This window comes from Chlamydotis macqueenii, chromosome 1, assembly GCF_036417535.1.
Source record: "Chlamydotis macqueenii isolate bChlMac1 chromosome 1, bChlMac1.mat, whole genome shotgun sequence".
In the NCBI taxonomy this organism is placed as follows: Eukaryota; Metazoa; Chordata; class Aves; order Otidiformes; family Otididae; genus Chlamydotis; species Chlamydotis macqueenii.
Window position 1 is genome coordinate 1,232,721 of NC_141556.1, and position 23,425 is coordinate 1,256,145.

General features: G+C 69.4%; 1 protein-coding gene across 2 annotated transcripts in view; it reads right to left on the reverse strand.

Moving 5' to 3' along the window:
• Nucleotides 1-17,994, reverse strand: part of FLNC (filamin C) — a 66,284-nt gene extending 48,290 nt beyond the window's left edge. For both annotated transcript variants that reach the window (XM_086743977.1, XM_086743968.1), the window contains exons 1-13: nucleotides 17,525-17,994; nucleotides 13,306-13,554; nucleotides 12,041-12,138; nucleotides 11,044-11,194; nucleotides 10,232-10,350; nucleotides 10,044-10,121; nucleotides 9,627-9,789; nucleotides 8,442-8,642; nucleotides 7,538-7,675; nucleotides 6,503-6,629; nucleotides 4,220-4,356; nucleotides 3,021-3,214; nucleotides 1,550-1,663 (exon numbers count right to left, since the gene is read on the reverse strand). In XM_086743977.1, coding sequence (XP_086600103.1) covers nucleotides 1,550-1,663; nucleotides 3,021-3,214; nucleotides 4,220-4,356; nucleotides 6,503-6,629; nucleotides 7,538-7,675; nucleotides 8,442-8,642; nucleotides 9,627-9,789; nucleotides 10,044-10,121; nucleotides 10,232-10,350; nucleotides 11,044-11,194; nucleotides 12,041-12,138; nucleotides 13,306-13,554; nucleotides 17,525-17,861 — 2,106 coding nt within the window. In that variant the 5' untranslated portion in view covers nucleotides 17,862-17,994. The remainder of the gene's footprint in view (nucleotides 1-1,549; nucleotides 1,664-3,020; nucleotides 3,215-4,219; nucleotides 4,357-6,502; nucleotides 6,630-7,537; nucleotides 7,676-8,441; nucleotides 8,643-9,626; nucleotides 9,790-10,043; nucleotides 10,122-10,231; nucleotides 10,351-11,043; nucleotides 11,195-12,040; nucleotides 12,139-13,305; nucleotides 13,555-17,524) is intronic.
• Between the last annotated feature and the right edge of the window lie 5,431 nt (nucleotides 17,995-23,425).

The window sequence follows — 23,425 nt, forward strand, 5'->3', positions numbered from 1 at the left end:
TCAACGGTAGCCAATGACAGTCAACAGCACCCGACAGCACCCAACAGTGCCCAATGGTACCCAAAAATAGCCAAAGGCACCCAGTGACACTCAACGGCAGCCAACGGCACCCAATGGCAGCCAGTGACACTCAACAGCAGCCAACGGCACCCAATGGCAGCCAGTGACACTCAACGGCACCCAATGGCACCCAGTAACACTCAACAGCAGCCAACGGCACCCAATGGCAGCCAGTGACACTCAATGGCAGCCAATGGCACCCAATGGCACCCAACAGTGCCCAATGGCGCCCAACGGCAGCTGACGGCAGTCAACAGCACCCAGTGGAGCCCAGTGACAGCCAACGGCAGCCAACAACAGTCAACGGCAGCCAACGACAGTCAACGGCAGCCAGTGACACTGAATGGCAGCCAACGGCACCCAATTGCAGCCAAGGGCACCCAACAGCACCCAATGGTGCCCAACGGCATCTAATGGCAGCCAATAACAGTCAACGGCACCCAACCATATGCAATGGCACCCAACAGCAGCCAAGGGGACCCAGTGACACTCAACGGCAGCCACCCACAGTCAACAGCACCCAATGGAGCTCAGTGACACCCAACAGTGCTCAATGACACCCAACAGCAACCAATGACACCCAACAGCGCCCAACGATACACAATGGTGCCCAATGACACCCAACGGCACCCAACAACACCCAACAGCGCCCAACCACCCAGCGGTGCCCAACCACCCAGCGGTGCCCAACAGCACCCAACGGTGCCTCACAGTGCCCAATGACACCCAACGGCACCCAACAGTGCCCAACAACACCCAACGGCACCCAACCACCCAACGGTGCCTCACAGTGCCCAGCGACACCCAACGGCACCCAACAACACCCAACGGCACCCAACAGCACCCAACGGTACCTCACAGTGCCCAGCGACACCCAACGGCACCCAATGTCACCCAATGGTGCCTCACAGTGCACAGCGACACCCAACCACCCAACGGTGCCTCACAGTGCCCAATGATATCCAACAACACCCAACGGCACCCAACCACCCAACGGTGCCCAACAGCACCAACGGTGCCTCACAGTGCCCAATGACACCCAATGGCACCCAACAACACCCAACAAAACCCAACGGCACCCAACCACCCAGCGGTGCCTCACAGTACCCAGCGACACCCAACGGCACCCAACAACACCCAACGGCACCCAACAGCACCCAACGGTACCTCACAGTGCCCAGCGACACCCAACGGCACCCAACAGGGCCCAACAACACCCAACAGCACCCAACCACCCAACAGTGCCCAATGGCACCCAACGGTGCCTCACAGTGCCCAGCGACACCCAACGGCACCCAATGTCACCCAACCACCCAACGGTGCCCAACGGCACCCAACGGTGCCTCACAGTGCCCAGCGACACCCAACGGCACCCAACCACCCAATGGTGCCCAACAGCACCCAACGGTGCCTCACAGTGCCCAGCGACACCCAACGGCACCCAACGGCACCCAACGGCACCCAACAACGGCACCCAACGGCGTCCTACCTGGGCGTAGAGCTTGAGGGGCCCCTTGCCGGCGCCGCGGGCGTCGATGGTGAACTCTGCCGGCCGGTCCACGATGCAGCCGCTGGGCTCCAGCCCCGGCCCGAAGGCCTTCACCTGGGGGGGGGGTGGGGTGGGGGGCGGGGTCAGGGCCATGTCGGCACCCAGGGAGGGGGAGGGCAGGGAGAGCGGGGTGCAGAGATGGGGCGCAGCGCTATGGGGCGCTATGGGGCACTATGGGGTGATATGGGGGGGTTATGGGGTGCTATGGGGCACAACGGGGTGCAATGGGGCACAACGGGGTGTTACGGGGCACTATGGGGTGCTATGGGGCATAGTGTTATGGGGCGCTATGGGGCACTATGGGGCACAGCAGAGAGCAGTGGGGCACAACAGGGCACTATGGAGCACTACAGGGCACAACGGGGCGCTATGGGGCGCTATGGGGCGCTATGGGGCACAGTGCTATGGGGCACTATAGGGCACTATGGGGCATGGCAGAGAGCAGTGGGGCACAACAGGGCACTATGGAGCACTATGGGGCACAACGGGGTGCCGTGGGGCACTCTGGGGTGCTCTGGGGCACAGTGCTATGGGGCACAGTGCTATGGGGCGCTATAGGGTGCTGTGGGGTGCTACAGGGCATGGCAGAGAGCAGTGGGGCACAACAGGGCACTATGGAGCACTATAGGGCACAACGGGCTGCCGTGGGGCTCTCCGGGGTGCTATGGGGCGCTATGGGGCACAGTGCTATGGGGCACTATGGGGCACTATAGGGCACTATGGGGCACGGCAGAGAGCAGTGGGGCACAACAGGGCACTATGGAGCACTGTAGGGCACAACGGGCTGCCGTGGGGCTCTCCGGGGTGCTATGGGGCGCTATGGGGCACAGTGCTATGGGGCACTATGGGGCACTATAGGGCACTATGGGGCACGGCAGAGAGCAGTGGGGCACAACAGGGCACTATGGAGCACTGTAGGGCACAACGGGCTGCCGTGGGGCTCTCCGGGGTGCTATGGGGCACAGTGCTATGGGGCACAGTGCTATGGGGCACTATGGGGCACTATAGGGCACTATGGGCCACTATGGGGCACGGCAGAGAGCAGTGGGGCACAACAGGGCACTATGGAGCACTATGGGGCACAATGGGGTGCCGTGGGGCGCTCTGGGGCGCTCTGGGGCACAGTGCTATGGGGCACTATGGGGCACGGCAGAGAGCAGTGGGGCACAACAGGGCACTATGGAGCACTATGGGGCACAACGGGGTGCCGTGGGGCGCTATGGGGCACAGTGCTATGGGGCGCTATGGGGCACTATGGAGCAATATGGGGCACTATGGGGCGCTACGGGGCACGGCAGAGAGCAGTGGGGCGCTATGGAGCACTATGGAGCGCTATGGGGCACTATGGAGAGCTATGGGGCGCCGTGGGGCACAACGGGGCGCCGTGGGGCGCCGCGCCGTGGGGCGGCACCTTGTCGGGGTGGCAGGCGGGGGGCGCGGGCAGGATGTGGGCGATGAAGGGGCTGTCGCGGATGTCCTCGTCGTCGCACACCACGTGCACGGCGTAGTCGCCCGCCTCGCTGGGCCAGTAGCGCACGTCGCACGAGCCGTCGCCCTTGTCGTCGCATTCGATGCGCGCCTGCGACGGGCCCTCGATGGAGAAACCTGCGGGGGGCGCCCCGGCGTCACCCCCGCCCCTCGCCGGCGCCGCCCGAAACGGCCCCCGCGGCCCCGGGGTGGTGCCATCCCACGGCCCCGTGGTGCCAGGGTGGTGGCCCCCCGTCCCCACGTCCCCACCATGGTGTCCCCCATCCCATCCCCACGTCCCCACCATGGTGTCCCCCATCCCGTCCCCACCGTGGTGTCCCCCATCCCATCCCCACGTCCCCACCGTGGTGTCCCCCATCCCCGTGTCCCCACTCCACATCCACGTCCCCACCGTGGTGTCCCCCATCCCATCCCCATCCCATCCCCATGTCCCCACCACAATGTCCCACTCCGCACTCACATCCCCACCACGGTGTCCCCCATCCCCATCACGATGTCCCACTCCAAGCCCACGTCCCCACTGTGGTGTCCCCCATCCCCACCGTGGTGTCCCCCATCCCCAGGTTCCCATCATGGTGTCCCCCATCCCATCACCACGTCCCCACCACGATGTCCCATTCCAAGCCCACGTCCCCAGTGTGGTGCCCCCCATCCCCACGTCCCCATAATGGTGTCCCCCATCCCATCCCCACATCCCCACCATGCTGATGTCCATCCCATCCCCACGTCCCCACCGTGGTGTCCCCCATCCCATCCCCACGTCCCCACCATGGTGATGTCCATCCCATCCCCACCGTGGTGTCTCCCATCCCCACGTCCCCACTGTGGTGTCCCCCCATCCCCACGTCCCCATCATGGTGTCCCCCATCCCGTCCCTACCGTGGTGTCCCCCATCTCCACGTCCCCACCGTGGTGTCCCCCATCCCGTCCCCACCGTAGTGTCCCCCATCCCATCCCCATGTCTCCACCATGATGTCCCATTCCAAGCCCACGTCCCCATGGTGGTGCCCCCCATCCCCACGTCCCCACCATGGTGTCCCCCATCCCATCCCCACGTCCCCACGGTGGTGCCCCCCATCCCATCCCCACGTCCCCCCCGCGGTGTCCCCCCCCCCCGCTCACCCAGGGTCCCCACTTCGGTGCCCACGGCCTCCACCACGAAGTCGGCCGAGCGCCCCACCACGCCGCCCTCCAGCCCCGGGCCCCAGGCCCGAACCTTCTGGCTGCCGGCCGCCGCGCCCACCTGCACCTCGAACGGGCTGCGGGCGCCGCCGCCGCGTGAGGGCACGCCTCGCACGGCCGCGCACGTCACGCGTGACCCCTCGCACGCCGCTCACATCACGCGTGACCCCTCACACGCCTCACACAGCCTCACACGCCTCGCACGGCCTCGCACGCCTCGCATGGCCCCTCGCACATCACACGTGACCCCTCACATGCCCCTTGCACATCACGCGTGACCCCCTCGCACGCCCCTCACACACGCCTCATACATCACACGTGACCCCTTGCACGGCCTCGCATGCCCCTCGCACATCACACGTGACCCCTCACACGCCCTCGCATGCCAGTCATACATCACATGTGACCTCACACACCCCTCATACATCACACGTGACCCCTCACACGCCCCTCGCACATCACGCGTGACCCCCTCACACGCCTCGCACATCACACGTGACCCCCTCACACACCCTCGCACGCCCTCGCATGCCAGTCATACATCACACGTGACCTCACACACCCCTCATACATCACACGTGACCCCTCACACGCCCCTCGCACATCACGCGTGACCCCCTCACACACCCCTCATACATCACACGTGACCCCTCACACGCCCCTCACACATGACACGTGACCCCCTCACACGCCTCGCACGGCTTCGCGCGGCCTTGCACATCATGCGTGACCCCTCACACGCCCCTCGCACACCCCTCATACATCACACGTGACCCCTCGCACACCCTCGCATGCCCTCGCACGCCCCTCGCATGCCCCTCGCACATCACACGTGACCCCCTCGCACGCCCCTTGTACACCCCTTGCACATCACGCATGACCCCCTCGCACACGCATCGCACATCACACGTGACCCCTCACACATCACGCGTGACCCCCTCACACACCTCGCACGGCCTCGCACATCATGCGTGACCCCTCACACGCCCCTCGCACACCCCTCATACCTCACGCGTGACCCCCTCGCACGTCACACGTGACCCCTCGCACGCCCCTCATACATCACGCATGACCCCTCGCACGCCCCTCACACACCACGCGTGACCCCCTTGCACGGCCTCGCACATCACGCGTGCCCCCTCGCACCCGTTCCACGCCCCTTTCGCACCACGCGTGACCCCCACCCCGCACACCCCCTCGCCCGCCCGCCCCCCCCCACCCCGGGGAGCCTGCTGGGGCGGGGGCAAAGTTGGGGTGGGGGGTCCCATGGGTGGCGGGGGGTCCCACGGGTGGGGGGTGTCCTACGCTTGGGGTGGGGAGGGTCCCACGGGTGGGGTTAGTGGGGTCCCATGGGTGGGGGATTCCATGGGTGGGTGGGGGTCCCAGGGGTGGGGTTAGGGGGTCCCATGGGTGGGGGGTCCCACGGGTGGGGGGTGTCCTACACCTGGGGTGGGGAAGTCCCACAGGTGGGGTTGGGGGGTCCCATGGGTGGGGGTTCCCACGGGTGGGGGGTCCCATGGGTGGGGGTGTCTCCTACGCTTGGGGTGGGGAGGGTCCCACAGGTGGGGTTAGGGAGGTCCCATGGGTGGGGGTCCCACGGGTGGGGGGGGTCCCACGGGTGGGGGGGGTCTCAGGGGGTGGGTGTGTCCCACGAGTGGGGAGGGGTCCCACGAGCGGGGGGTGTCTGACAGGTGGGGTGGGGGGTCCCACGGGTGGGGGGGGGGGTGTCCCATGGGTGGGATCCCACGAGTGTGTGGGGGATCCCATGAGTAGGGGTCCCATGGGTGGGGGTCCCATGGGTGGGTGGGGGATCCCACGGGTGGGGGGTGTCCTACACCCGGGGTGGGGGGGGTCCCACGGGTGGGGGTCCCGGGGATGGGGGATCCCAGGGGTGGGGGATCCCAGGAGTGGGGTTAGGGGGTCCAGGGGTGGGGGGTCCCGGGGGTGGGCAGGGGATCCCAGGGGTGGGGGGTCCTGGGGGTGGGGTTAGGGGGTCCCGGGGGTGGGGGGTCCCGGGGGTGGGGGGTCCCAGGGGTCGGGTTAGGGGGTCCTGGGGGTGGGGGGTCCCAGGGGTGGGGGGGTCCCAGGGGTGGGGTTAGGGGGTCCAAGGGTGGGGGGTCCCGGGGGTGGGCGGGGGATCCCAGGGATGGGGTTAGGGGGTTCCCAGGGGTGGGGGGTCCCGGGGGTGGGGGGTCCCGGGGGTGGGCGGGGGTCCCGGCTGACCTGCGGGGGATGGCGTAGCCGCCCCAGGCGATGGCCACCTGGTACTTGCCGGGCGCGGCCGGGCGGTAGTCGCACTCGTAGACGCCGTCGCCCGCGTCCCGCACGCGCACCGGCTCCTCCGCCCCCGCTGCGGGAAAGGGGGGGGGGGGGTCAGCGGGGGGCACCCCCCCGTCCTCTACAGCCCCCCCCACCCCACAGCCCACCCACAGGACCCCCAACCATGCCAACTGCCACCCACGGTGCTCCTCAACCTTCCACCCCACCCATGGGACCCCCTCACCCATGGTGCCCCCCAATCAGGCACCCACCCATAGACACCCCTTGGGACCCCCAACCTTGCACCCCACCCACGGGACCCCCAGCCATGCCAACTCCCAGCCACGGTGCTCCTCAACCTTCTCAACCCCACCCATGGGACCCCCCACCCATGGAACCCCCCCACCCATGGGACGCCCCAACCAGGCACCCACCCATGGACACCTGTTGGGACCCCCAACCTTGCACCCATGGTGCTCCCCAACCTTCTACCCCACCCATGATGGCCCCCACCCATGAGCACCCCTATGGTGTCCCCCAACCACACACCCACCCATGGGCACCTCCATGGGACCCCCAATCATCTCACCCCCACCCATGGTGCCCCCAACCATGCACCCACCCATGGGCACCTCCATGGGACCCCCAATCACATCACCCCAACCCATGGTGCCCCCCAACCACGCACCCACCCATGGGCATCCCCATGGGACCCCCAATCATCTCACCCCCACCCATGGTGCCCCCAACCACGCACCCACCCATGGGCACCCCCATGGGACCCCCAATCATCTCACCCCCACCCATGGTGCCCCCCAACTACACACTCACCCATGGGCACCTCACCTCACCCCCACCCATGGTGCCCCCCCAACCACGCACCCACCCATGGGCACCTCCATGGGACCCCCAATCATCTCACCCCCACCCATGGTGCCCCCCAACCACGCACCCCACCCATGGGCACCCCCACGGACCCCCCCACCCTGGCGCACTCACTGGGCCCCTTGACGACCACCCGCAGGTCCCCGGTGCCGGCGCCCTTGGTCAGCACCCGGAAGTCGGCCGTCTCCTGCACCCGCACGCCCTTGGGCTGCAGCCCCCGCCCCGTGGCCCGGCACGCCGACGGGTTGCACGCTGCCGGGCACGGCCACGCCATCAGCACCCGTGGGTGCTGGGGGGGGCCAGGGTGGGGGCTGAGGGGGGACATGGGGTCCTCTGGGGCGTAAGGGATCCATGGGGTCAACCAGGGAGTTGATGGGTGCCATGGGGCCACCATGGGCACCAATGGGTGCCATGGGGTCAACCAGAGAGTTGAGGGGTGCCATGGGGTCAACCAAGGAGTTGATGGGTGCCATGGGGCCATCATGGGTACCAATGGGTGCCATGACGTCAACTGGAGAGTTGATGGGTGCCGTGGGGTCAACCGGGGAGTTGATGGGTGCCATGGGGCCATCATGGGCACCAATGGGTGCCATGGGGTCAACCAGATAGTTGATGGGTGCCATGGGGCCATCATGGGCACCGATGGGTGCCATGGGGTCAACCAGAGAGTTGATGGGTGCCGTGGGGCCACCATGGGCACCAATGGGTGGCATGAGGCCAACTGGGGAGTTGACGGGTGCCGTGGGGCCACCCAAGGAGTTGGTGGATGCCACAGAGACACCACAGGCACCAATGGGTGTCATAAGGTCACCAGGAGCCCCGATGGGTGCTATAGGGTCAACTGGGGAATTCGTGGGTGCCACGGGGCCAACCGGGATGTTGATGGGTGCCATGGGACCACCCGAGGTATTTATGGGTGCCGTGGGGTCAACCGGGGAGTTGATGGGTGTCACAGGGCCACCACGAGCACCGCTGGGTGTCACAGGGCCACGGCGGGGACCCGTGGGGCAGGGCTCACCTTCAGCCACGTTGACGGTGAAGGGGCTCTTGGGGATCTGGGTGCCGGCGTAGGTGACGCAGACGGTGTGGGGCCCCTCCAGCACGGGCCGGTAGGTGCAGCGGTAGATGTTGTCCCCTTTGTCCTCCAGCATCACCTCCACCGTGTCCCGCCGGCCCTGGGGGTCCACGATCACCACCCCCACGTCGCCTGGGCCAGCCCCTGCCACCGCGAGGACACGGGCTCAGTGCCACCGGGTCACGCCATGGCCGTGCCACCATGAGGACATGGCCCAGAGCCACCAGGCCACACCACGGCCGTGCCACCGTGAGGACGTGGGCCCAGAGCCACCAGGCCACACCATGGCCGTGTCACCATGAGGACATGGCCCAGAGCCACCAGGCCACACCATGGCCGTGCCACCGTGAGGACGTGGGCCCAGAGCCACCAGGTGTCATGGGGCCACCATGGTTGCTGATGGGTGCCATGAGGTCAACTGGGGAGTTGACCACGCCACCAGGAAGACGTGGTCTCGGTGCCACCCAGCACCTTCACGGCCATGCCGCCGTGAGGACATGGCCCCAGAACCACCAGGTCACTCCACGGCCATGTCACCATGAAGATGTGGACCCAGAGCCACCTGGCCATGCCACGGCCACGTCACCAGGCCAATGTGTCCCCAAAGCCACCAGGCCACACTATGGTCAAGTCACCATGAGGACACGGACCCAGAGCCACCACGCCATGACCATGCCACCATGAGGACATGGCCCAGAGCCACCAGACCACACCATGGCCATGCCACCAGGAAGACGTAGTCCCAGTGCCACCAGGCCATCCCATGGCCGTGCCACCATGAGGACGTGGGCCCAGAGCCACCAGGCCACCCCATGGCCGTGCCTCCAGGACGACGTGGCCCCAGAGCCACCCAGCACCGCCGTGGTCACGTCACCACGAAGGCACGGTCTCCGTGCCACCTGGCTGAGCCACGGCCATGCCACCGCGAGGACCGTCACCCTAGAGCCACCAGGCCACGTCGCCAAGAGGACACGTCCCCAGAGCCACCCGTCCACGCCACCACGAAGAGACGCCCTCAACGCCACCCAACACCAACCGCGGCCGTGCCACGCCGCCGTGCCCACGTCCCCACCCCTCCCCCGGAGCCGCCACCGCCCCGTCCCCTCCGTGGTGGCCACCAGAGCCCACCTGCGGTGTAGATGTCGAAGTAGGTGGGCTTGTTGGCCACGTTGCCCACGGGCTCCAGGCCGGGCCCGCGCGCCGTCACCTTGTTGGCGTCGCCCAGGGCCATGCCCACGTTGACGCCGAAGGGGCTCTTGTCAATGTTCTGCCCCGCGAAGAGCACCGTCACCTGCGGGACAACGCCGGGGGGGGGGTCAGCGGTGGCCGTGTCCCACCCGTTGTCACCCCGGGGCACCCAGCTCCTGGGTGACCCCCCCCCCAACTGGGTCACCTCAAGGACCCCCAGTGCGACGTCCTGAAGAGGAACCCCCAAAACTGACCCCGCCCCACCACAGGGACCCCGTTTTGCCCCCCACCCCGGGGACCCCAAGGCGGTGGGGACCCAAACGGGACCCCTCCCCAATTTGGGGGGGAGGTGCTCACCTTGTGCAGCCCCCCAACCTTGGGGACGTAGGTGACGCTGTACGTCCGCTTCTTGTCGTTGTTGGGGACCACCTTGGCCTGGAAGAGGGGGGAACCCCAAAAATAAGGGGGTGACATGGCGCCGGGGACCCCCCCTGCCACCCCACCCGGGGGGGGGGCACCCAGGGGTGAAGGCGCCCCCTCCTCACCTCCTCGGTGTGACCCTCGGGGTCCTCGACGTAGACCAGGACCTCGCCCACGCCGGCATCCAGGGTCTCCACCGTGAACTGCGCCGGCTTCAGCACCACGTTGCCCTGGGGCTCGATGCCTGCGGGACCCCGGGGTGGGGGTCAGGGTGCCCCTCGTGTCGTCGTCCCCCCCCCCGTGTCCTCTGAGCCGTGGCACCCCTGCACTTGGTCACCAGGCTCCCCCCGGGCCCCCCACCCCCTGTGTCCCCTCCCCACGTCACCCTTGCTCTTGGCCATGGTGTCCCCCCACATCAACCTTGCTCTTGGCCGTGGTGGCCACCCACGCCAAAAATGTCCCCTGCCCCATGACCCCTGCCCCATGGCACCCCATACCTGGTCACCACATGCCACCACGCCCCCCTGTGACCCCCCCCGTGCCCCCCATCCCCCGTGTTCCCTCCCCACGTCACCCTTGCTCTTGGCCATGGTGTCCCCCCACATCAACCTTGCTCTTGGCCATGGTGTCCCCCCACGTCAACCTTGCTCTTGGCCGTGGTGGCCACCCACGTCACCCATGTCCCCTGCCCCATGTCCTCTGTCCCATGTCCCCCCTGTACCTCATCACCACGCCCCCCCCACGCCCCCCCCCACGCCCCCATCCCCTGCGCCCCCTCCCCACGCCGCCCTCGCTCTTCTCCACAGCGTCCCCCCACCATCACCCTTGGCCATGGCGTCTCCACTGCCACCATCGCTCTCGGCCATGGTGCGTGTCCCCTCACCACCACCCACGTCCCCCTCCCCACGGCGTCACCGTGTCCCCCCCCGTCCCGTACCGGGCCCGTAGGCGCGGGCGCGGGCGGGCTGGGGTTGGCGGGCGCGCAGGGGGGCCCCCGGTTTGAGCTTGGCCTTGGGGAACTGGGAGAGGTAGGTCATCACCGAGTGCTCGTCCACGTTGGGGTCCACGATCTCCTCGGGGGCGATCACCTGGGGGGGGGACGGGGGGGACACCCCAACACCCGTCAGTGTCCTGCACCCGTGGGTGACCCCTCCCTGACACCCCACCCACCTGGGGACCCCCACCCGGGGGGACCCCACCCAGTGACCAACCCACCCATGGCCATGGTGACACCAGTGACCTCCACCCATGGCCATGGTGACACCAGGGACCCCCCACCCATGGCCATGGTGACCCCAGAGACCCCCCACCCATGGCCATGGTGACCCCAGTGACCCCCCACCCATGGCCATGGTGACACCAGGGACCCCCCACCCATGGCCATGGTGACCCCAGTGACCAACCCACCCATGGCCATGGTGACCCCAGAGACCCCCCACCCATGGCCATGGTGACACCAGGGACCCCCCACCCATGGCCATGGTGACCCCAGAGACCCCCCACCCATGGCCATGGTGACACCAGGGACCCCCCACCCATGGCCATGGTGACACCAGAGACCAACCCACCCATGGCCATGGTGACACCAGAGACCCCCCAGCCATGGCCATGGTGACCCCAGTGACCCCCCACCCATGGCCATGGTGACACCAGGGACCCCCCACCCATGGCCATGGTGACCCCAGTGACCAACCCACCCATGGCCATGGTGACCCCAGAGACCCCCCACCCATGGCCATGGTGACACCAGGGACCCCCCACCCATGGCCATGGTGACACCAGGGACCAACCCACCCATGGCCATGGTGACCCCAGTGACCCCCCACCCATGGCCATGGTGACACCAGGGACCCTCCACCCCCCCCCACGGGCAGGGTGACCCCAGGGACCCCTCGCGGGGGGCTCACCGCCCCCCCTCCCAGTGCTCCCAGTACCTGGGGGACGCCCAACCAGTCGTCCGCCTGCTGCATGGCCTCCCGCGCGTTCTGCACCGGCTGCTGGGGGTCCCAGCTCTCCCAGTCCGGACACAGCCCTGGGGTGGGTCGGGGGGGGGGGGTCAGGTGGGGACCCCCAGTGCCTCCCAGTGTCCCCCCAGTATGTCCCACATGCCCCCCAAAATCCTCTGCCCCCCAAACCCCCACCGGGGGGGGGGGGTGTCAATTGCTCCCCACCCCACTCGTGACCCCGGTCTGGGGGGGGGTGCAGTCACCCCCTCCCCACCCACGACCCCTCCCACCCCACTCGTGCCCCCCTCCCCGGGGACACAGTTGCCCCCTCCCCACTCATGATCCTCCCCACTGCACACACCAGGGGGCGCTGTTGCCCCCACCCCCACCCCACTCGTGTCCCCCCCTCACCGGGGGCGCAGCCACCCCCTCCCCACCCACGACCCCTGCCCAGGGTGCCCTGTTCTCCCCACCCCACTCGTGTCCCCTCCCATTCACCGGGGGCGCAGCCACCCCCTCCCCACCCACTTCCCCACCCCAGGGTGCCCCGTCCCCCATTCCCCCCCACCCCACTCGCGTTCCCCCACCCCACTCGTGTCCCTCCCCACCCCACTCGTGTCCCCCCTCACCGGGCGCCCAGCCACCCCCCACCCCAGGGTGCCCTGTCCTCCCATTCCCCCACCCCACTCATGTCCCCCCACCGCACTCGTGTCCCCCCCCACCGGGCACCCAGCCACCCCCTCCCCACCCACTCCCACACCCCAGGGTGCCCTGACCCATTCCCCCCCACCCCACTCGTGTCCCGCCACCCCACTCGCGTTCCCCCACCTCACTCGCGTCCCTCCCCCACCCCACTCGTGTCCCCCCTCACCGGGCACCCAGTCACCCCCTCCCCACCCACTCCCCCACCCCAGGGTGCCCCGTCCCCCCACCCCACTCGTATCCCCACCCACTCCCCCACCCCATGGTGCCCGGTCAACCCATTCCCCCCCCACCCCGTGTCCCCCCCCCACTCCACTCGTGTCCCCCCACCCCACTCGTGTCCCCGCCACCCACCCACGACCCCCTCCCCATTCCCCAGGGCACCCAGTCACCCCCTCCCCACCCACTCCCCCACCCCAGGGTGCCCCGTCCCCCCATTCCCCCCCCACCCCGTGTGTCCCCCCACCCCACTCGTTTCCCCCCCCCCCACTCGCGTCCCCCCCCACCCCACTCGCGTCCCCCCCCACCCCACTCGCGCCCCCCCCCCTCACCGGGCGCGCAGTTGTCCACCAGCGCTCCCAGCGCCTTCCCGTCTCGCCAGTCGCGGCTGAAGTTGGTGATGGGCAGCTGCGGCACCTTGTTCTGGATCCAGCCCAGCAGGCGCTGCTTGGGGGTCTGCCGCCGCGCTTCCTCCTCCTCCTCATCCTCCCACACCGGCATGGAGATGGAGTAGTGCAGGATCAGCGTCCACACCAGCCCCAGGATCAGCTTCAGGTTCCCGTCCACGATGGCCTTGCTGTCTGGAGTGGGGTGGGGGCGTGGGACGCGCGGCAGGGGTGCTGGGGCACCCAAGCGGGGTGGGGGGCTGGGGTGGGTGGGGGGTGGGGGGGGGGGTGTGGAACTGGTGCTCGCAGCAGGGTGGGTACGCGGAGGGAGGGTTGGGTGATGGGGGGGTGGGGGCTGCCGTGGGTAGGGGTCCCCGGGGTCCTGGCACCCGCAGGGGCCTGGTCGCCCCAGCACCTTGGCGTGGGCAGGGGGACCTGGCACCCCAGGGTGGGCAGCGGTCCCTGGCACCCTGGCACAGCAGAGCACGGGCAGGGGTCCCTGGCACCCCAGGGTGGGCAGGGGTCCCTGGAACCCTGGCATGGGGAGGGGTCCCTGGCACCCCAGGGTGGGCAGGGGTCCCCAGCACCCTGGCATGGGGAGGGGTCCCTGGCACCCCAGGGTGGGCAGGGGTCCCCAGCACCCTGGCATGGGGAGGGGTCCCTGGCACCCCAGGGTGGGCAGGGGGACCTGGTCGCCCCAGGGTGGGCAGGGGTCTCTGGCACCCTGGCACAGCAGAGCACGGGCAAGGGTCCCTGGCACCCCAGGGTGGGCAGGGGTCCCTGGCACCCTGGCATGGGCAGGGGTCCCTGGCACAGCAGAGCACGGGCAGGGGGCTCTGGCACCCACGTGGTCCCAGTGACCCACCCAGTATGGGATGGGGTCCCAGTCACCCCAGCGTGGGCAGGGGTCCCTGGCACAGCAGAGCACGGGCAGGGGTCCCCAGGGTCCTGGCACCCTCAGGGGCCTGGTCGCCCCAGGGTGGGTTGGGATCCCCAGCACCCTGGCGTGGGCAGGGGTCCCCGGCACCCCAGGGTGGGCAGGGGTCCTTGGCACCCAGGCACAGCAGAGCGCAGGCAGGGGGACCTGGCACCCACGGGGTCCCTGGCACCCCAGGGTGGGCAGGGGTCTCCAGCACCCTGGGCACTGGGTGCCCTCCTCAGCACCCCGGGGGTCCCCGAGACCCCCAGCACCCTCAGTGCCCCCCCAGCACCCCGGGGGTCCCCGAGACCCCCAGCACCCTCAGTGCCCCCCCCCAGCACCCTGGGGTCCCCAAGACCCACAGCACCCTCAGTGCCCCCCCCCCAGCACCCTGGGCTCCCCGAGACCCACAGCACCCTCAGTGCCCCCCCCAGCACCCTGGGGTCCCCGAGACCCCCAGCACCCTCAATGCCCCCCCCCAGCACCCTGAGCTCCCCGAGACCCCCAGCACCCTCAGTGCCCCCCCCCAGCACCCTGGGCTCCCCGAGACCCCCAGCACCCTCAGTGCCCCCCCCCAGCACCCTGGGCTCCCCGAGACCCCCAGCACCCTCAGTGCCCCCCCCAGCACCCTGGGCTCCCCGAGACCCCCAGCACCCTCAATGCCCCCCCCCAGCACCCTGAGCTCCCCGAGACCCCCAGCACCCTCAGTGCCCCCCCCCCAGCACCCTGGGCTCCCCGAGACCCCCAGCACCCTCAGTGCCCCCCCCCCAGCACCCTGAGCTCCCCGAGACCCCCAGCACCCTCAGTGCCCCCCCCCCAGCACCCTGGGCTCCCCGAGACCCCCAGCACCCTCAATGCCCCCCCCCAGCACCCTGAGCTCCCCGAGACCCCCAGCACCCTCAGTGCCCCCCCCCCAGCACCCTGAGCTCCCCGAGACCCCCAGCACCCTCAGTGCCCCCCCCACAGCACCCTGGGCTCCCCGAGACCCCCAGCACCCTCAGTGCCCCCCCCAGCACCCTGGGGGTCCCCGAGACCCCCAGCACCCTCAGTGCCCCCCCCCAGCACCCTGGGGGTCCCCGAGACCCCCAGCACCCTCAGTGCCCCCCCCCCAGCACCCTGGGGGTCCCCGAGACCCCCAGCACCCTCAGTGCCCCCCCCCAGCACCCTGGGGTCCCCGAGACCCCCAGCACCCTCAGTGCCCCCCCCCAGCACCCTGGGGGTCCCTGAGACCCCCAGCACCCTCAGTGCCCCCCCCCAGCACCCTGGGGTCCCTGAGACCCCCAGCACCCTCAGTGCCCCCCCCAGCACCCTGGGGTCCCCGAGACCCCCAGCACCCTCAGTGCCCCCCCCCCAGCACCCTGGGGGTCCCCGAGACCCCCAGCACCCTCAGTGCCCCCCCCCAGCACCCTGGGCTCCCCGAGACCCCCAGCACCCTCAGTGCCCCCCCCCAGCACCCTAGGGGTCCCCGGTCCGGGGGGGGGGGGGGGGGAAACTGAGGCAGGGGGCTGCTGGGGGGAGGGGGCCCTCAGGCATCCCGGCCCCCCCCCCCCCCCCGCCACGCCCCGCACAGCCGGACCCACGCGTCCCGGCCCCTCCCCCGCTCCCCCCCGCCCCCCACGAGCGATCGTGTTTCGGGGAGGAAATGGGCTGCAGACGGGGGCGGGGGGGCGGGGGGCCTCATGCGGGGGGGGGGACAACATCTGGAGGGGGGGGACCCCAACATCGGGGGGAGGGGACAAAGACACGCGTGGGGTGGGGAGGGACATCGGGGGTCCCCAGGGAGGCCCAGCGCCCCCCCCACGCGGAGCTGGGTGTGCAAGGGGGGGGGGCTGTGCACGAGCGGGTGTGCAAAGGGGGGTGTGTGCACACGCGTGTGCGCTCCCCGCGCACCCCCCCCCCCCGCCCCGTGCGACACGAGGCTGCGTGTGCAAATCCCACGGGGGGGCGGGGGGGCGTGAGCGTGCGAACGCGCGTGCAACAGCCAGAGCACGCGTGTGCGTGTGTGCGCGCACACGCAAGCGTGCGCGGGCCCGGCAACCGCGTGCGTGCAAGGGGCGCGCCCACGCGTGTGCGAGGGCGAGCGTGCGAGGGCGAGCGTGCAAAGGGTGGGGGGGGGGGTCGCCCCGCTCCTGCCGGGGCCTCGTGCGAGGGCCGAGCGTGCGAGGGCGAGCGTGCCCCCGCAGCGTGAGCTCAGCGGCCCGCGAGCCAAGAGTGAGCTCAGCGCGGCCGCCGCCCCCTCGCACGGCCTCGCACGGCCCCTCGCACGGCCTCGCACGTGCCACCCGGACCCCCCCCGACGCGCCCCACGCACGGGGGGCCGACCCGCGGCGCAGCCCTCGCACGCCCACCCCCCGGCTCCCCGCACGCTCGGCCGCTGGGCCCGCTCTCGCACGCTCGCACGCCCTTGCACGCTCGTCACGGTCGCGCTCCTCCATCACCCCTCCCCTTGCACACTCACCCCCAGCTGTCCCTCACCCCAGCCCTTGCACACTCATCCCCAGTTCACCATCACCCCAGCCCTTGCACGCTCACCCCCACTTGTCCACCACCCCGGCCCTTGCACACTCAACTCCTGCACCACCTCCACCCTTGCACGCTCAACTCCTCCGTCACCTCTACCCTTGCACGCTCAACCCCGGTTGGCCATCGCCACGGTCTTTGCACACTCACCCCCGCTTGTCCACCCCTCCACCCTTGCACACTCATCCCCCCATCTCCAGTTCTCCATCACCTCCACCCTTGCACACTCATCCCCACCTGTCCACCCTCTACTCTTGCACGCTCACCTCCATTCCATCCCCCCCACCCTTGCACACTCATCCCCCATCTCCAGTTCCCCATCCCCCCACCCTTGCACACTCATCTCCCATCTCCAGTTCCCCATCCCCCCACCCTTGCACGCTCATCTCCCATCTCCAGGTCTCCATCCCCCCACCCTTGCACACTCATCCCCACCTGTCCATCACCTCCACCCTTGCACACTCATCCTCCATCTCCAGGTCTCCATCACCTCCACCCTTGCACGCTCATCTCCCATCTCCAGATCTCCATCACCTCCACCCTTGCACACTCATCCCGAGTCGTCCACCTCTACTCTCGCACGCTCACCTCCATTCCATCCCCCCCACCCTTGCACGCTCACCCCCAGCCCTCCACCACCCCGGCCCTTGCACGCCCAACTCCTCCACCACCTCTACCCTCGCACGCCCCCCCCCTCGCACGCTCCCCCCCCGCCCCCTCGCTCACCGATGGACACCAGCTTGATGTGCTCCCTCTCCAGGAACTCCAGGGCCACCGAGACGTTCTCCAGCTTCATCTGGCGGAAATTGGGGCGGGGGTGGTACTTGCGCCCCATCTTCTTCTGGCTGAGGACCTCCAGGAGGGCGATGAGGCGCAGCCCGTCGCTCAGGTCGCGCTGCAGGTCGCCGATGCGCTTGTGCACGCACTTGAGGTGCTCGTTGCACCAGCGGGTGAAGGTGTTCTGCTGGATCTTCTTCCAGGGAGCGTCCTCGGCCAGGTCCTTCTCGGTGGCCGGCAGCTCCTCGGGTTCCTCGCCCGGCTGCGGTTCGTAGTTGGAGTTCATGGCGGTGGGTGCTGGTGGGCGCTGGTGGGCGCTGGTGGGCGCTGGTGGGCGCTGGTGGGCGGGTGCCTGCTAGAGGGGGCTGTAGACCACGCTGGGGCTTGGTGGCCTGGGTGGAGGTCTTGGGTTGGGCGCTGGGGTTTTGGGTTGGGTGGGATGGCGGGGGGTGGTCTCGAGTGGGTGGTGGGGTCCCGAGTTGGGTGCTGGGGTCCCGGCTGGATGCCGGGGGTCTTGGGTGGGGTTCCGGGTGGGGGCTGGGGTCCTCAGTGAGGGTTCCCGGGTGGGTGCTGGGGTCCTGGGTGGGCGTTAGGGTCCTTGATGGGGGTCCCAAGTTAGTCCCAGCGCTCGGGTGGGGGTCCCGGATCAGTCGCGGTGTCCCGGGTGGGTGCCGGGGTCCTGAGCGGGGGTCCCGGGTGGGGATCCTGGGGTCCTGGGTGGGGGTCCTGGGTCAGTGCGGGTGCGCGGGGTGGGGGTCCCGGATCCCGGTAACAATGCCGGTGCTGGGGGACGGTGTCCCGGGTCAGTCCCGGCGTTCCGGGCGGGTGTCCCGAGTGGGCGTGGGTGTCCCGGGGTGGGGTCCCGGTTCCCGGTGTCGGTCCCGGTGCGGGGGGTCGGTTCCTGCTGGTAAAGCCGGATCCCGGGGCCGATTCCCAGTTCCCAGTGCCGATTCCCGGTTCCCAGCTGGGAACAGCGGGTCCCGGAGGGGTCAGATCCCGGATCCCGATTCCTGGGGTCGGTTCCCAGTGCCGGTTCCCGGTTCCCAGTTCAGAGTTGGGGGTCCCAGAGGGGTCAGATCCCTGTTCCCAGTGCCGGTTCCCTGTTCCTGGGTCGATTCCCGGTCAGTTCCCAGTTCCCGGTTGAGAGCAGGGGGTCCCGGAGGAGTCGGATCCCAGTTCCCGGTGTCGATTCCCAGTTCCCGGTTTGGAGCAAGGGGGTCCCGGAGGGGGTGGGATCCCAGTTCCTGGTGCTGCTTCCCGGTTCCCGGTGCCGATTCCCGGTTCCCGGTTCGGAGCAGGGGGTCCCGGAGGGGGTCGGATCCCGGATCCCAGTTCCCAGTGCCGGTTCCTGGTTGGGAGCAGGGGGTCCCGGCGGGGGTCGGATCCCAGTTCCCGGTGTCGATTCCCGGTTCCCGGTTCGGAGCAGGGGGTCCCGGAGGGGGTCGGATCCCAGTTCCCGGTGCCGGTGCCGGTGCGAGCGGCGGGCGGGGGGCGGCGGCGGCGGCTTTAAGCGCTGCCCGGTCCGGTCCCGTCCCGCCCCGCGATGGGGCCGGCCCGGGGGGGCGGGGGAGGGGAGGGGTGTGGGGGGGGGGTGGGGTGAAGGGGGGGTGGGGGGGAGGCCTCATCCGCTATTTATAGCCCCGGCCGCAGCGCAGCGGGCCCCCGGCCCCGGCCCCAACCCCGGGCAGCGGCACCGGCACCCCCAAAGCACCGGTGACCCCAAATCCTGGCACCCTGAAACCCCCGAACCCCAAAACTCCGGTATGCCCAAACCCCGGCACCCCCAAAACACCGGTACCCCCGAGCCCCCAAACACCGGTACTCCCCTAATCCCGGCACCCCCGAGCCCCCAAAATACTGGTACCCCCAAATCCTGGCACCCTGAAACCCCCGAACCCCAAAACTCCGGTATGCCCAAACCCCGGCACCCCCAAAACACCGGTACCCCCGAGCCCCCAAACACTGGTACCCCCGAGCCCCCAGAACACTGGTACCCCTAAATCCTGGCACCCCCGAACCCCAAAACTCCGCTACCCGCAACCCCGGCACCCCCAAAACACTGGTGCCCCCAAACCCCTGAACACCCGTACCCCCAAATCCCGGCACCCTGAAACGCCTGAACCCCCAAACCGCAGCACCCCCAAACCGCAGCACCCTCAAAACACTGGTAACTCCAAATCCTGGCACCCCCGAACCCCTAAACCCCAGCACCCCCGGCACCCCAAATCCTGGCACCCTGAAACCCCCCAACCCCCAAAACTCCCGTGACCCCAAGTCCTGGCACCCTCAAGCCCCCAAAACATGGGTACCCCCAAATCCTAGCACCCTGAAACCTCTGAACCCCCAAACCCCCGGTGACCCCAAATCCCGGCACCCCCAAGCTCCATTAACCCCAAATCTCCCAAACCCCAGTACCCCTAAACCCCCGCACCCCGAAACCCCCAAAATCGCTCAAACCCCGACACCCCCAAACCACCGGTACCCCCGAAGCCCTGCACCCCGAAACCCCAAGCCCCGGTAACCCTGGCACCCACAAACAATGTCACCCACATAACCCCAGACGTCGGCACCCTGAAACCCCCCAAATCCCCCAAACCCCGGCACCCCAAAACCCGGGCACCCCAAAACCCATGAACACCGGTATCCAGGGACCCCCAAAACCTTGGCACCCCCAAACCTTGGCACCTTGAAATGCCCAAACCCCAGAGACCCCAAAACCCCTCCGCCTCAAAACCCCCAAAACTCCAGCACCCCAAAACCCCGGCACCCCAAAATCCCCCAAATCCTGACCCCCCCAAACCCCCAGCACCCCAAAACCCCGGCACCCCAAAATCCCCCAAATCCTGACCTCCCCAAACCCCAAAACCCCAAAACCTCAGCACCCCGAAATCCCCCAAATCCTGACCCCCCCAAGCCCCCAGCACCCCAAAACCCCGGCACCCCAAAATCCCCCAAATCCTGACCCCCCCAAACCCCCAGCACCCCAAAACCCCGGCACCCCAAAATCCCCCAAATCCTGACCTCCCCAAACCCCAAAACCCCAAAACCTCAGCACCCCGAAATCCCCCAAATCCTGACCCCCCCAAGCCCCCAGCACCCCAAAACCCCGGCACCCCAAAATCCCCCAAATCCTGACCCCCCCAAACCCCCAGCACCCCAAAACCCCGGCACCCCAAATCCTGACCCCCTCGCAAAACCTCCCGGGGCACCCTGGCACCCCAACACCCCTCCCCCCTCCAGAGACCCCTCCGGACACCCACTCACTCGGGACCCCCCCAGGAGACTCAGCGGGGAAGCCCCACTCGGGACCCCCCCAAAAATTCACATCAGACTCCCCCACCCCCCCCCCACCCCCTCTCTATCCGGACCCCCCTCCATGAGCCCCCCCCCACCTTGGGACCCCCCCTCCCAGGACCTGCCCACCCAGGACCCCCCTCATCACCCCCCCCCACCCTGGGACCCCCCCCCAGGACTTGCCCCGAAATCAGCCCCCCCCACTTTGGGACCCCCACCCGGGACCCCCACCCAGGGCCCCCTCCACTTTGGGACCCCCACTCAGGACCCCCCCACCCAGGACCCCTCCCATCAGACCCCCCCCCTCACTTGGGACCCCCACCCAGGCCCCCCCCAAACACTCCCCTCCCACCTTGGGACCCCCCGCCCCCCCCCCCCCCAAATCACTGCCCCCCCGCACGCTGGGGGTGGGGGTCCACGCGGCCGCCTGGGGTCCCTCTTCAGCACCTTTGGGTGCTGGGGGGGGGGTGCGTGGACATTTGGGTGCTCGTGACCTGGCCCTTTGCGTGGAGGGGGGGGGGGGGGGGGTATTTTGGGGGGGGGGGTATTGGGTTCCCCCCGGTTCCGGTGTCCCACGTCACCGTCACCGCGTCACCGCTGGCCACGCGCCCTGGAAGCTTCCAGTGGGTGGGGGGAGGTGGGGGGGGGGGCACCCTAGGGTGACGCGAACCGGGGTGGGGGGGGGGACACACACGCGCACCAAGGCGCCTGCGCCAGCGCCTAAAAATAACCCGGCGAGTCACAGCCACGCACCCGCCACCCAAAATACCCCGGGGGGGGGGGCGCGAAGGGGGGCGGGGGGGCCACACCAGCGCTGCCCCGCTCGGGGTGGGGGGACGCGGCGAGGCGGGGGGGCACCCGTGGGTGCTCCCCCCCCCCCCTCCCCCCGGCCCCAGGACCCCCACAGCCGCGTGAGGGGTGGTAATTCGGTGTATTGACGGAGGGGGGGGGGGTCTCGGGGGGGTGGGGGTCGGGGTGGGGGTCAGGGTGCGGCGGGGGTCTCGGCGGCGCGCAGGCGGGCGTAGAGGAAGATGGCGGCGGCGGCCGCGAGGAAGAGGATGAAGGGCCTGACCCCGCTGCCGGCCTCCTGGGTGGGGGGGCACGGGGCGGGGGTCAGCGGCACCCCCGCGGCGGTGGCACCCTGACCCCCCCGCCGCCCCGAACCTGGCTGTGGGTGTCGTGCAGGCCATCCTCGAGGTCCTCGGGGTGGGGGGACGCGGAGAGGGGGCGCTCAGCGGCCCCCGCGCTGTCGGGGCACCTGCCGGAGAGGGGGGTGGCGGGGGGGGCGGCGGAGAGGGGGGCGCGGGTGGGGGGCACGCGGGGCCTGGCCGTGGGTCGGGGGGGCATGGGGGACGTGGGGACAGGGGGGGCTTGGGGGGCTTGGGGACATGGGACAGGGGGACATGGGGACAGGGGGACATGGCCATGGGACAGGGGGACATGGGACAGGGGGACATGGCCATGGGACAGGGGGACATGGGACAGGGGACATGGGGACATGGGGACATGGGGGACATGGCCATGGGACAGGGGGACATGGGACAGGGGGACAGGGGGACAGGGAGATGTGGCCATGGGGACAGGGGGACATGGGACATGGGACAGGGGGACAGGGGGTCATGGGGACATGGGGGACATGGCCATGGGACAGGGGGACATGGGACAGGGGACATGGGGACAGGGGGACAGGGAGATGTGGCCATGGGGACAGGGGGACATGGGACAGGGGACATGGGGACAGGGGGACAGGGAGATGTGGCCATGGGGACAGGGGGACATGGGACAGGGGACAGGGGGACAGGGGGACATGGGGACATGGCCATGGGACAGGGGAACATGGGACAGGGGGACATGGGTCAGGGGACATGGGGACATGGGGGACATGGCCATGGGACAGGGGGACATGGGACAGGGGACATGGGGACATGGGGACATGGGGGACATGGCCATGGGACAGGGGGACATGGGACAGGGGACATGGGGACATGGGGACATGGGGGACATGGCCATGGGACAGGGGGACATGGGACAGGGGACATGGGGACATGGGGACATGGGGGACATGGCCATGGGACAGGGGGACATGGGACAGGGGACATGGGGACATGGGGACATGGGGGACATGGCCATGGGACAGGGGGACATGGGACAGGGGACATGGGGACATGGGGACATGGGGGACATGGCCATGGGACAGGGGGACATGGGACAGGGGGACAGGGGGACTTGGGGACATGGGGGACATGGCCATGGGACAGGGGGACATGGGACAGGGGGACAGGGGGACTTGGGGACATGGGGGACATGGCCATGGGACAGGGGGACATGGGACAGGGGGACAGGGGGACTTGGGGAACGTGGGACAGGGGACATGGCCATGGGACAGGGGGACATGGGGACAGGGAGATGTGGCCATGGGGACAGGGGGCCATGGTCATAGGAGCAGGGGGGACATGGGGACACAGGGACGTGGCTGGGGGGTGCAGAAGATGTGGGGACACGGGGGGTATGGCCATGGGGACGTGGGTCAGGGGACATGAGGGACGCGGCCATGGG